At 48.9% G+C, this 13,541-nt stretch overlaps 1 protein-coding gene across 3 annotated transcripts in view; it reads right to left on the reverse strand.

Moving 5' to 3' along the window:
* The window catches only part of Sh3pxd2a (SH3 and PX domains 2A), a 204,439-nt gene that overhangs the window by 153,865 nt on the left and 37,033 nt on the right, over positions 1 to 13,541 (reverse strand). For all 3 annotated transcript variants that reach the window (XM_006526669.4, NM_001164717.1, NM_008018.4), the window contains exon 2: positions 10,452 to 10,532. In XM_006526669.4, coding sequence (XP_006526732.1) covers positions 10,452 to 10,532 — 81 coding nt within the window. The remainder of the gene's footprint in view (positions 1 to 10,451; positions 10,533 to 13,541) is intronic.

Consider the following 13,541-nt stretch of genomic DNA (forward strand, 5'->3'; position numbering starts at 1 on the left):
CGCTGCATTCACAGGGGCCCAGACACAGCATGGTCCAGAGAGGGCAGTAAACCGTCATTCTCCCCCGGGAGAGAAAGAAGGGCCCTCTGAAGGCATCCATCCTTTCCCAACATGCACTAAAAACCTATGATGCAGTAGATGGCAACTATAGATCTGAGTCCTCCTGCACAAGTCTCTTGGAACGGTGGCCTCTACTCAGACCCTCTGCTTTGGTTGCAACTCCACTGAACGGCCCTGATGGGGAAAGGAGTGGGCACAGCCAGCAGGCACTGGGCACATGCCCAAGGGTTCTCTCCACCCTTCCACTAGGGAGTCCTCCTCCTATGGCTCCAAGTTGAGACGAGAGGCACTAGGAAGCCCAAGACAAAAGAAGCCTGTCTCACTGGGGAGGGAGACAGGCTGGCCTTCACAGAGGTGCCCTTGGGAGACACAGTGGGAAGAATGGCCAGCTTGTCACGCACAGAGCCACCTCTGCAAGCATCTCCCGGCCGGCCCAGACACCAGCCACATGCTTCCTGTTTGAGTTTTCCTTCTTTTCAATTTTATTTTGTAAATCTGAATGTCATCTATTTAGCCAAGCCCACCCCCCTCGGTGCCTAGCCACTTCCCCCATCCTCCGGCATTCCAGCAAGGCTGAACTGACCACTCTGTTCGGCCAGGCAACAGATGAAGGCTCCCTAGTTAGCAGACAGAGCCAAGCCTCGGTTGCCTTGAAAGCTATCCCCTCGCCAACCCAGGAACACTCCCTCACCCCGGCGCCAGAAATGCCCAATACCCCTTTGTAGCTGGAAACTGTTCCCTGAGTCTAGGTGGGCAGGCACTGGCAGTCACCTGGAGACCCTGAATTCTCCTCCAAAGAATCTACACCCACAGTCCTATAATAGTAATGCCCCTGGGGCTGCTCCAGGCTCAGTGAGGTGGATCTCCTGTGCTTTGTCCCTTCAAATATTTCACAGCCACAGAGGCAGGTTCTGCAAAGACCAGTGATGCAGATACAATTGTGCAGAGTTCTAGAAGTGAAGCAATGGCCGAGAGACGATCAGCAGTAAGAGGTGGGGCCAACGCCCAAACCCAAGTGAGTCTAACCCTGACTGAGCTTCTGCCACCCCCCACCCCCCCCACACACACTCAGGACAACAGGAATTTGGCACCAGGAATCCTACAAGCCCTTGAGAGCCAGATGTCATCCAACAGTAGGAGGTCTCCGGGGAGGCGAATGCCTTTCCCTGGCTCCAGCTTAATAGAAGCAGTTCTTCAGTAACTCCTGCCACAGTCCCACTTGAACAAGCATCCCTCAGATCCAGGGATGCAGAGCGGCTGAGGCTCGGACCCTGGAGGCTGATTGCTAAGAAGCAGAGTTGATATAGTTCACTTCTCCTCAAGGGACAAGCTGACTCTCCCCCTAGAGGCCCACAACTCAGGTTGTCATCCCTTATCCTAGCTGCTCCCTATGTATAGTTCCATCAGAGTCAAAAGCAAAACTAATGGTTGCCCTGTCTGGAGCTAGTAAGGACAGAATGTCAAGACCTCTGGGTCTCCGATAGGAAACACCTGCACGGATGGGATGCTATAGCACACAGGCCCATATGGGTACTCCACTCCGTGCATCGTCACCAAGGCAACTCTGTCCTACTTGGATCTTCCACTGGCTGATGCTTCCACTTAAACCAGAGCTGTAGGCCGGCCTCTTTCCCTGAGGTCCTCAGGAGGTACCAAGACAGACATGAAATTATCTCTGGCAGGTAAAGAATGAACTGATCACACTCACACACACATACACATACTCACACACACACACACACACTCATACACTTACACTCACATATACTCACACACACATTCATACATACACACACTCACACACTCTCACACACACTCATACACACATACTCACACACTTTCAAATACATACACACACACTCACACACACACTCTCATACACACACATACTCACACTCACATACACATTCTCACACACACATACACACACACACTCACCTGACCACCAAAGAGCTTCCTTCCCTTCATCCTCCAGCCTGGAGTGGTGAGCCACCTCCTTACGCAAAAGTGCCGGCTTCCCTCCAAAGAGGGGTACACGGGGGCTCAGTGAAGACAAACTGAATTTTCTAGGCCAAGCCTTTGGGCCTGGAACCAAGGAGGGAGGTTCGTGGGGCGGCAACTGCATTCCAAGGCCTCCCTGCGTATAACACCCAAACACACCCCAGCAGGACACCTTACACCAGCTAAACAAGGTGTGCTGCTCCAAGCAGGCACAGGTGGTGTGCGCTGACTCACGCAGACTTGGTCCCTGGTGGAGCTTGGGTTTGTTGTTCAGTAAGAGGGAGGCGGTGTGGGCTGAGGGCCAGGCAGCACCAGAGCCCAAGGTCAGACTGCTTGGGAAGACCTTTCTAGAAGCCTCGGAGAGTTCTGCTCGTGGCACAGTCAAGAGAGCGGGCACCCAGCCCCCCCCATTAGCAGCCTTCGATGATGCGGCATCAAGAGCTCCCGCCCTCCTCACCAAAATCAGAGAGATCCCAACTGGAGTTAACTAGAAGCTTGGGGATGGGGTGGGGAAGGGGTGGGGCACCCCAAGTCTTACTGACTTGTTGGTGCCATGATTTGGGGACAGTCTTGTTTGTTTTCTTTCTCTCTTTTTCCATTTTTAAACATCTGTGAATACATATTTACATGTGTGTCGGTACAAATATGTGTGGATGTGGACACATGTGGACACCTGAGGTTGATTTGGGGGATAGACCATCCCTAATAGCTTTTCCATTTCATTCCATGAGGCAGGGTCTGTCAATCAAGACTAGCTGACATGGCTAGTCTTGCTAGCCAGCTTGCTCTGGCGATCCCATCTCTGCTTCCCAAAGCTGGGTTACAGGGGAGCAGACACACTCGTTGGCACATATGTGGGTGGGTATCCAGGTATCGAACACTGGCCTTCAAGTTTGCAGAGCAAGCTCTTTGACCACTGGGCCACCACCTCCCCAGGCCCCTGGTGCTATGATTTTTGGACAACACCAAAATTAGACTTGGGGGGGGTCTAATTTGCTCATTTATCAAATAAGAGGGTGGGAATAGATCAGAAGGTGGCCAGTCAGCTTCACCTCAAAGGTCATTGGCTAAATGAGTGACATCGTGAAGATACCCGGTGTTGTTCTTTTAGAGACTCTGAGATGCGTATGAACTCATGGTTGATTAACAATGTCTGTCACAGACTTAGTCAGGGACAATGTGTAATCAGTGAATGTTGTCTGTTGTGGGCATGCTAGGACAAGGTAACTTGAATGTCAGATACTAATCACCTTTTGTTGTCTCTAAAGGGCTCTCACTATAAAACACAATTCTATCCATTCCACAGTGAACAGGGTTTGTTTGTTTGTTTTTCCATTGTGAGAATACTAACACCAGGTTTGTGAAAAGCATGTGCCTCTCACATGTAGATAATTTCTCCAGCCGAGACATACTCTCAGCACCTCTGCAGGACTTGGGGTACACGCAATACCCCTCCCCGCTGTGTCCTCATTCATGATGTCCCCTAGAAGTTTAGACCCAATGAGCAGTCTGTGCTCATACGAGAAGACAAAAGACACCATAACTTCTGTTATGATTTTCCTGTCTAAGGGAGAACTTCCTGAGCGTGGGTTAATAAGTCCACCCTGACCCCAGGGAAGAGCCAAGGGAGTGACAGAGGCAGAACCGGCTGGAGGGGGTCATGCAATTGTCCATGACATCTGCTAGGTCCTGCACCCAAGAGGTGGGTGCCTGGATCCAATGAGCACAGCCCCCTAAGGGGAGCTCACTGGTTTCTATGGAGAAGCCTAGGTGCAGGGGCAGCCGCACAGCTCCGGCTGCTTCATATCATCTGGAAAGCCTAGCTAGAACGTTCTCCTGAGAGCAGGACTCCGATCACAGTTCTCAAGCCTCAGCCCACATCTGGGTCTTATTTCCCTTTTCTCACAGATGTGTGAGAACCCGCTCCAACGCTGTCCCCTCCTGCCCTACCCTTTCTGTGTGTTCTAAGTCAGGATGGTTCTGAGCCCCTCTGGATCTGAGAAGCCCCAGCTGTAGAAAGGTGTTCCTAAATGGACAAGGGTTCAGAACCTGCACAGGAACCAGCAAGCCTCATGTGCCTGGGATGGGACAGAGGGGGACTTAGCTCCCCCTGCTCCAAAGACCTCCAGTGGACCCAACTACAAGGTAACTCAAAAGTGAAAAGTTAGCAGCTGCTTTCCCACCCTGAGCTGAATGACCTTCTGGACCATTTCTCCCTCACCTCCGATCCCTCCACAGCCATCCCCCTGCCCTGGCACGCCCTCCCTCAGGCAGGACCTGCCAGGGGAAAGACATAGGCTGGAGTTCACTTAAGAGCCCCAGAGGCACAGAAAAGGAGCTGAAGTCAGCTCCCAGTAGGAAAGGAATTACCAGGGACCAATGGAGTCCTCTAGGGCTTCCCTGGAATCCTTCCATGTTCTGCCACCAACAAGGGTAAAGAAAAACTGTAGACCAGTAACTCCTTTAAAAAAAAAAAACCAACCAAACAAACAAACAAAAAACCACACAGGGCTGGTGAGATGGCTCAGCGGGTAAGAACACTGACTGCTCTTCCGAAGGTCCTGAGTTCAAACCCCAGCAACCACATGGTGGCTCACAACCATCCGTAATGCGATCTGATGCCCTCTTCTGGTGTGTCTGAAGAGAGGTATAGTGTACTTACATATAACAATAAATAAGTCTTTGGGCCAGAGTGAGCAGAGGTCCTGAGTTCAATTCTCAGCAACCAAATGATGGCTCACAACCAACCATCTGTACAGCTACAGTGCACTCATATACATAAAACAAATAAATAAATCTTTAAAAACAAAAACAAAGCCTAGTGTTCTCCTAACAGCATGGCGGGGAGGAAGCAGGTTGGTAATTAGACAGTGGAGATGAAAAGTATTTGTTTCTCTAAGGGAAATCTTCTCTCTGCCTTCTGCGTCTCCAGCAGAAGAGCAGACCGCACATCATCTGGCCAAAGTGAGGTCTGCATTAGGGGCACAGGAAGGAGCCTGTGACTCCGGTTGGCGTGGGGAGCCCCGGTACCTCCTCCTAGAGTCCAGTCTCTGAGCTCATGAAGCTTCTGCCCCCGTCTCTAAGAACCTTACCCTCCCCTTTCCAATGGCTTTCTTTACATGCAATCTATCATTTCGTTCCTTCTATGATCCGAGGAGACGGGTCTTTATAATGACTTCACTTTAAGATAAGAAAACAGGGCCACAGAGAGGTTAAAGGACTCGTCGGAGGGTTTATCATCGGAAAGGCTTGCTAGATCTTGGTTTTGGAACCCAGCCATCTCAGTCCTGGCAACATCATCAGGACCAGAGCACCGCTGCCAGTTAACGGACTGCCTCTTCCAATGCTTGGCTCAGGGGTTTTAAGTAATATCTGAACACAAGATTCCAATTTGACAAGATAATTTGGATAGCTCCCTGGGGTTGTTATAATGAGATCTAACTACTTACATTCCACAGGAATGATCTAGAATGAAGGTCTAGGAAAAATGAGGTAATGTAACTTAAAATTATTATTTTCACTTTCTTTCTCTTATAAGATACATTCTTGATACAAATTTATCAAGCCTGTTGTTTTCCATTACTGTAACAACTGCAAAGAGACATTTTTTATTTTAGAGTTCTTACTTTCCTACCTCTCCTCAGATTTCCCTTTAATTATTATCCTGTTTTTCACAGATGAGCTTGAAGTTCTCCATTTGACTAGGTCTCCTTCCCATCGATGTCCCTAATATCCATCCAGGTGTAATGGTCACCAATTTGGAGTATATCCTTCTAGAACTTTTAAAATAGTTATATTTCAGTAGGTGAAACACTCAGCAGACACCAGGCCAAGCCTGACAACCTGAGCTAGAACCCCGGAATCCATAGGAGACGAGGAAAGAACTGAGTTCCGCATGCTGTCCTCTGACCTACACACACACACATACACACACACACACACGTATGTACATGCACGCACTCATGCATGTACACACACATGGCTTTCATCTAGACTCAGTGTTCTTCTCTATTGGTCAATCAATATAGCAGAATCATCAAGAGCCAGGTTCAGTTGGAGACCTTGTCTCTCAAAATAAACAAGATGAAGAGGTAGATGAAGAGGTAGCGGGAGATGCTCAGTGTCAGCCTCTGGCCTGCACACACATGTGCATTCATACACATACATACACACATACATATACACATGCACACATACATACATATGCACACACATACACACACACATACACACATACATACAGTATACATACACGCATACACATTCACACATACATATATACATATGTACATATACACACAAATATACATACATACACACATACATACATATACACACATACACACACATACACACATACACACACATACACACACATACACACATACATACAGCATACATACACACATACACATTCACACATACATATATACATATACACACACATATATACATACACACATACACCCATACATACACAAATATACACACACAGAACATTTCCCATGAATAGAGAACCTAACAGCTTTTTACCTACAAAGCAAAGGCCTTAGAATAGAAAGCGACCGTCGTGCTGGCGCCTGCAGTGCAGAAACCGCTCAGTGAGTGACAGTGCCTGCTGCACAAGCACTGAGGACTCGAGTTTGGATCCAAGAACTCACGTACAAGGTTGAGTGCGGCTGCCTGAGTCTGCAAGCCCAGAGCTTGGGGCAGCATGGGAATGGGGAGCAGAGACGAGCTGCCAGCCCAGCTCCAGTCTCAGCGGAAGGCTCTCACAGGAATTATGTGGAAAGCGATAGCTCACACCCAGGGTCTTCCTGTAGCCTCTGCACACTTGAACACATGTGTGCTCATCAGCGTACCCCACGTACACACAGCACCTTCACAGATACACACTCACATACACCTTACAGAAAGGAACTCTTCTAATTCTAAAGATGCAGTGATCCATGAGTGTCCATAAATAATATTATCACACACACACACACACACACACACACACACACACACAGCACATCAGTCCACACACACACACACACACACACACACACACACACACACACACACACAGCACATCAGTCCAGGCTATTCAAGAGCTGTGGCCGCGCTGCCTGCCTGCTTGCCTGCATGCGTGCGTTCATGCCTGCGTGTACGGAAAGCGCAGGGGAGATGAATAAGGGAGAGAGAAAAGCTCTTCCACACAGCTGAAGCCCTTAGAGCAAACAAGTAGCCTCCAGCCGCTCTCGGCTGTCTTCCAAGTGGTTCATGGGAAGATTAAGGGCCTTTCCTGGCTCTGACCAAATATTGACCCAGTTGCACTCACTGCCAGGGGACCCTCTTGGGGGCCAACAGTACATGAGCCAATGTTTGCAGAGAAATTACTGCAGCCCCGTGGCTGGCAGGCCAGGTTGTGAAACTGTCACCAATGGAGCCAGGGCCCGGGAGCCCCCCTGTCCTGTCCTTCTTTGGTGGGGCTAGGTCATGGAGGAGACATGGGAAATGGAAGATTGAACAAGGGGCATGTGTGGTCACTTGCCTGCCTTCTGATTAACCCAAGGTCATCTCCAGGCAGATCCCTTATAACCAAACAAACTTGGGCATGAGAGCATAACCTGTTCAGCTCCCTGTGGGGTAGGTCCCTCTCCTGCTGAGAGAACACCGAGTTAAAAGCTATTTATAGAAGAAGCAAGGCCCTGCCTCTCCACCTTGACATCTAAAATGCTCTTGAAGCCTTCTCTGGGCTTTCGGAGGGGCTCTGGGACAGCGGCTTCAAGTTGATGGATGATGCTCAGTTGATGGCTGCCAGAGATAGAACCAGGCCGTCAAGCCTGCCTTTGCCTGCTAAGTCACCTTGTCAGGCCAGCAGCCCCAGTGACTGAGAATGCCATAGCCATGAATGAGTGTACGAGTGGATGCCACCAAGATGAAAAGGGACGGACGCCTTAGGAACTCCTCCGACTCAAGTGGCTGCTACTGTGCTGCACTGTGGAATAATGGATGGCAAAGACTCTCTACATGTTTGGGATGGGAAAATCTTCTTTAAAAAGAAAAGCAAGACAGGGTCTCAAGTAGCCCAGGCTGCCCTCTAACTATGTAGCTGAGGATAGCCTTGAACTCCTTATCCTCCTGCCTCTACCTCCCAAGTGCTTTGATCATAAATATGTGTTACCATGCCTGGCTTAAAAGTACCTTTGGGGCCAGAGAGATGGCTCACCAGGTAAAGGTGCTTGCCACCAAGCCTTATGATGTGAGTTTGATCCCTGGGACCCACGTAGTGGACAGAGAAAACTAACTCTCTCAGGTTGTCCTCTATCCTCTCCATGTGGCATACACATGCCTCACCACAAAGAACTACATATCTTCGTTCTGAACGTAACTGACCCGGTAGGTGTGGAACTTGTATGCACAGAGGATAACTCACTCAGACAAGCCTGGCCACAAGAGAAGTCATTCCAGGGCCAGCACATCACAGCTGCTCCATGCTTGTGGCCCCCCACTACAGTGACAGGAGAGAGTGAGTCCTCGGGCAGGGGTCAGGGGTGGAGGGCAGATTCTTGTGCGATTCTATAACTTGGGAGGGGGTGGGGCCAGAATAGACATTCTGATTGGGAAGGTTTCCCCAGGCTTCTAGACTCCCTCGAGCTGATCAATGAGTCCTTTCAGGGTCCAGACTCTGCCCAACTACATTATCATTTCCTGTCCCCGCACACTGTACCCATTGATGGGGTGCAGGCAAAGCCCACCAGTTTATCCTGGAAAGACCTAAGGAGCCTGGGCAGGGCTGAGAGGGGAAGAGGCAGGAGTCATGAGTGCTCCTATTCCCACACGCAGTGACAAATTCAACCCCCTGTGGTTGAAGCAGAAGGATCCATAACCTGGGGAACTGGCTTTTTAAAAGGTTTGTCTCCCAGTGACAAGCATCATGAGATCAAAGCAGGCGCTGACGCACAAACACACAGGCCTGCATCTCCCTCTCCAAGATGGCCCACTGCTAAGGGGCTAAAGGGAAGGACTACATATCTTTGATCTGAATGTAACTGACCCGGTAGGTGTGGAACTTGTATGCACAGAAGATAACCCACTCAGACAAGCCTGGCCACAAGTGAAGTCATTCCAGGGCTGCTGGCTGTGAGGGCTAGGAACATCTGCGTCTTCTTTTGTGTTTTTGTGGTTCTAAATCACACTCACATTCTAAGGAAGAAACCCCCACTTTCTCGGCACCCCCCCCCCACCACCACCACGGAATGCTGCTCATTCACATAATACTCTATCACTTGTTTCTGATGTGCAAGGGTGACACGCCCATTTACCCTGCTAAGGCTCATGTCTACACTCCAAGACCCTTCCTACCTCTGGGCATTCCGATTAGGCCAAAGAAGGTACCTCACCAAAGTCTTCCTCTGGATTTATCCATATGGAAAAGGGAGAAGGTCGGTGTCTATGATAGTGGGAGCCACATGTAAACTGCAAGAGCTATGACGGCTCAGTTCATCAGGGTGTGAATTACTAAGGGCCATCGACAGTCCTGAAGAGAAGCAGAGACTAGACAGGGACAGCTGATCCTAGTTTGGGCTTTGCGGAAGCCCTACCGCCCCAGGCTGGTTCTCACCATCTGGTCAACTGCACGAACTTCTCAAATATTATTGTCTAAGCCCAGTGTGAGTATAAAATACTCATCTGTCACCAAAAGACCCTAAAACGGATCAGCCAGCATCAAAGGGGTGTGTTTAATGGTTACAGTGTGGCTATATACTACTGTGTTGCTGAAGAGACACATCTGTCTAAGTTAGAGACACACGTTTACCATCCACAAGTACGAGCTGGGTGGCAAGCTCCTTGTTTGGGTAGAAGGCAGACCCGGAGGTATGCCCAGCATGTAGTTCTATAAATTGCTTATTTAGTTTTGGTCTTCTCTGTGTGTTTGCTTTTCTTTACTAGCAATGATGTGGTGGCTTGTGTCTCATCATGGATGTTTATAGATATGTCTGCTCAGGCACACAGCACCCACAACTGCCTTCTTGCCTCCCCACGGTTTCCACCCCAAGACCAAGGGAGGATGACAAAGCAAGACTGTGAAGGGCCATGGTGGAAAGCGACAAAGCCTTAAGTGTCTGCATGTAGCAGTCAAGACAGTACCCAGCCTGGCTGCTCGGTAGGGACCCCTGCATCTGCCCCTGGCTGCTCGATAGGGACCCCCGCATCTGCCCCTGGCTGCTCGGTAGGGACCCCCACATCTGCCCCTGGCTGCTCGATAGGGTCCCCCGCATCTGCCCCTCTGTGCCAGACTGGATTCTGCCTCTTGGCTCTGTCCAGGGCCTTCCAGTGAGATGTGGACATGAACGAGGAACCCATGGGAGACTCAAGCCGCCAGCTGGTTCTTGCTAACTCACCTGCAGGTCGAAGAACTTGCTGTACCTCCGGTAGATAGTCTGGGAGGTGGAGTCAGACCAGGTCACGTTGATAATGTATACCTGAGGGAAAAGAGAAGCAGGTGAGTAGGTGACCAAGACTGGGCTGCAGGCACTGTTTAATATTACTGTAGGAGTGTCACAGCTGAGACCATTTCCCCCTCATTTGTCACCAGGGCCAGGAAACATGTGGACTCCACACACACACACACACACACACACACACACACACACACACACACACACACTCTACACACACCTGAAGAAGCAGTCACTGAAATGATAATGAAGATTCTCTGAGTACAGGGTTAAAACAAACAGGTTAAGTGTCATTTGTGGATAATAAACATAAAATTGAGGTCATTACATTTTTTGAAACAGCTGATTTACATTTCTCCGTCTACCTCAGAGTGAATGAGATTCTGTGAAGCCTCCTTCCAAATTGCAGGTCCATGAGCCTCACACTTTAAAATTCCACATGGGCAGACCTGGGCAGACCAGAGATATGTGGCTCACCTTGACCTCCGGACAGCCAGCCTCCCGACAACCAGGCTCACTGCCCTTCACAGAGCATGCACACAGAGAGTTGTCACACTGACCTAGGACGCTGGCAAGTCTGGCATAAGAAGCAACTTCACAGGAGAGATGAAGTGCACACATGGAAGATCGACAAGGCAAGCGCACCAAGTCTAGGCTGTCCCCTGGTAAACTACACAGAGCTGCACCTCAGGCCACCAAGGAAGGCCACCTAGTTCAGGAGGTCTCTGGGGAAGGAGAGAAAGCTCCTTGTCCACACAACGTATTGTGTGGAATCTTATTGTTCCGGTCCTACAGCCCTGGAAGAAGTGTAAACTTTTGAAGACTGCACACACACACCCTCAGCCATGGGGCTACTCTGCTGACCTCCCCTGGCACAGATGGGACACAAGGGAGGTGACCTCTGGGGACAGAAAAGTCTCCCCAGCAAAGGTTCCCATATCTGCACGTCCAACAGAATTACTCTGGCACTGCAGGAATTCAGGGACCAAGGCCACTGGTAAATAATTCTGACACCATAGGTCTGTGGGGTTCTTCTAATGAACACCCTATAGTCAGAGAAGCCAGGGCCTGGGCTACAGGAGGAGAAACTTCAGCAAAGAGACTCATTTAGGCACTGTGGACAGACAGGTGCAAGTCCCCAGTTAGACAGCAGAGCTTGCAGTGTGGAGGTGGCCTGTTAATTGGTGAAGGAGCACTGTTCCTCCTTCTCTTCCAGGCTAAGTCACAGAGTCAGCGTGGAGGATCTAATGAGAATGGCCCCATATGTGCGTACGTCTGAAGGCTCTGGTCCCCAGTTGGTGGAACTGTTTGGGAAGGAGTAGGGGTTATGACCTTGTTGGAGGACGTGTGTGACTCATACACACATCATTCCCCGTGTCTCACTTTCTGCCTTGTGGTTGTGGATCAAGACATGATCTCTCAGAAGCTGCTCTGGCCACTGTGTGCCTTTGCTTCACCATTGGAGACCCTAACCTTCTGAAACTGTATGACCAATTAAATGTTTCCTTTTATAAGGTGCCTTGGTCATGGTGGCTTATCACAGCAACAGAAAAGTAACTAAGACAGTTAGCTGCATGGTGCGGAGAATACTCTGAAAGACAATCAAGGAGAGGGCCCTAAAGCCAGGAAATTAGGGGGGGATATCACCACCGAGAAATGGAGTATTAATGAGCAGAGGTCTTGATAAGGAAAAAAAAAAAAAAAGAAAACAAGTTAAAGGCCAGCCCTGCCCACATATGCTCAGAATAAACTACTAGCTTATTGTACTAAATATGAATTGAATATATAGATTAGTGGTAGCACATTTACCCAGCACATTTAAGACCAGGAGCTCTAGTCTCAGCAGTGAAAAATAATAAGAATCTTTTTAAAGCCAGGCACAGTGGTAGGCACCTATAATTCCAATATTTGAGAGGTGGAGGCAGGAGAATCAAGAGTTCAAGGTCATCCTCCACTATAAAGTGAGTTCAAGACCAGCCTCAGCGGTATGAGACCCTGTGTGAGAAAAAGATGAACCGAAATAAATATGTGGACAGGCAGACAGACAGGCAGACGTGTGTGTGTGTGTGCACATGAATTATAGTGTGCTTTATGCAAACATTTATCTCATACAATAAATTACAAAATCACTTAGATCCAAACGATAGCACGTGTTTAGATAACTTACTATATGCCGGTGTGGTATAAAGTATTTACACGTATCAGCTCATTTGATCTATTCTCAATGATTATCCCCAGACGGTGCTGGAGGAAGGAGAGGCACAGAGATGCTAAGTAAAGCCACTTAGCTAATAACATACACTGTAGAAGACATGAACCAAATCTGAGTCTTTCCCCTATCTTCTATACTGGGTATTTAGTTTTCTACCATTGCCTGAGGTAGGATAAATGATAAACACTAAAAGCTGATTTGGCTCTGGAGGCTGGAAAGCCCAGGAGCATGGTGCCGGCGGCTATGGAGAGCCGTCCTGGGCACAGAGAACAGGGTGAGTTCAAGAGACCGAAAGAGGAAAAGGGGCTAAACTCATCACTTTACCATGAAGCCAGTTCCAGCACAAGGATATCTAGCCATTCAAGAAGGCTGTGCCCTATTTAAAGGTCCTCCCTCTCCTATTGTTACAATACTAATTAAACTTTAATTTTGGAGAGAAAAAAAAAAACTTTTTGGCAGCCACGGGCCTAGTCCTCTTTATGTAAATTTAAGTCTGTAGATATTTAAAACAAATGACTATAGGAAACGAAATAGGAACTAAACATCTTTTAAAGCTTTATTCAGATAACAGAGAAGTCTGGATACGTCTGAGCAGGGAAGGGCCTAGGGCACTGGCTCTCAACCTGTGGGTCCAACCACGCTTCCACAGGGGATTCCTAAGACCATTGGAAAACACAGATATATACATCACGATTCATAACAGGAGCGAAATTACAGCTATGAAGTGGCAACGATAATAACTTATGGTTGGGGGTTACTGCGACATGAGAAACTGTATTAAAGGGTCACAGCATTAGGAAGGTTGAGGACCACTGGCCTAG

Source organism: Mus musculus, chromosome 19 (assembly GCF_000001635.26).
Source record: "Mus musculus strain C57BL/6J chromosome 19, GRCm38.p6 C57BL/6J".
In the NCBI taxonomy this organism is placed as follows: domain Eukaryota; kingdom Metazoa; phylum Chordata; class Mammalia; order Rodentia; family Muridae; genus Mus; species Mus musculus.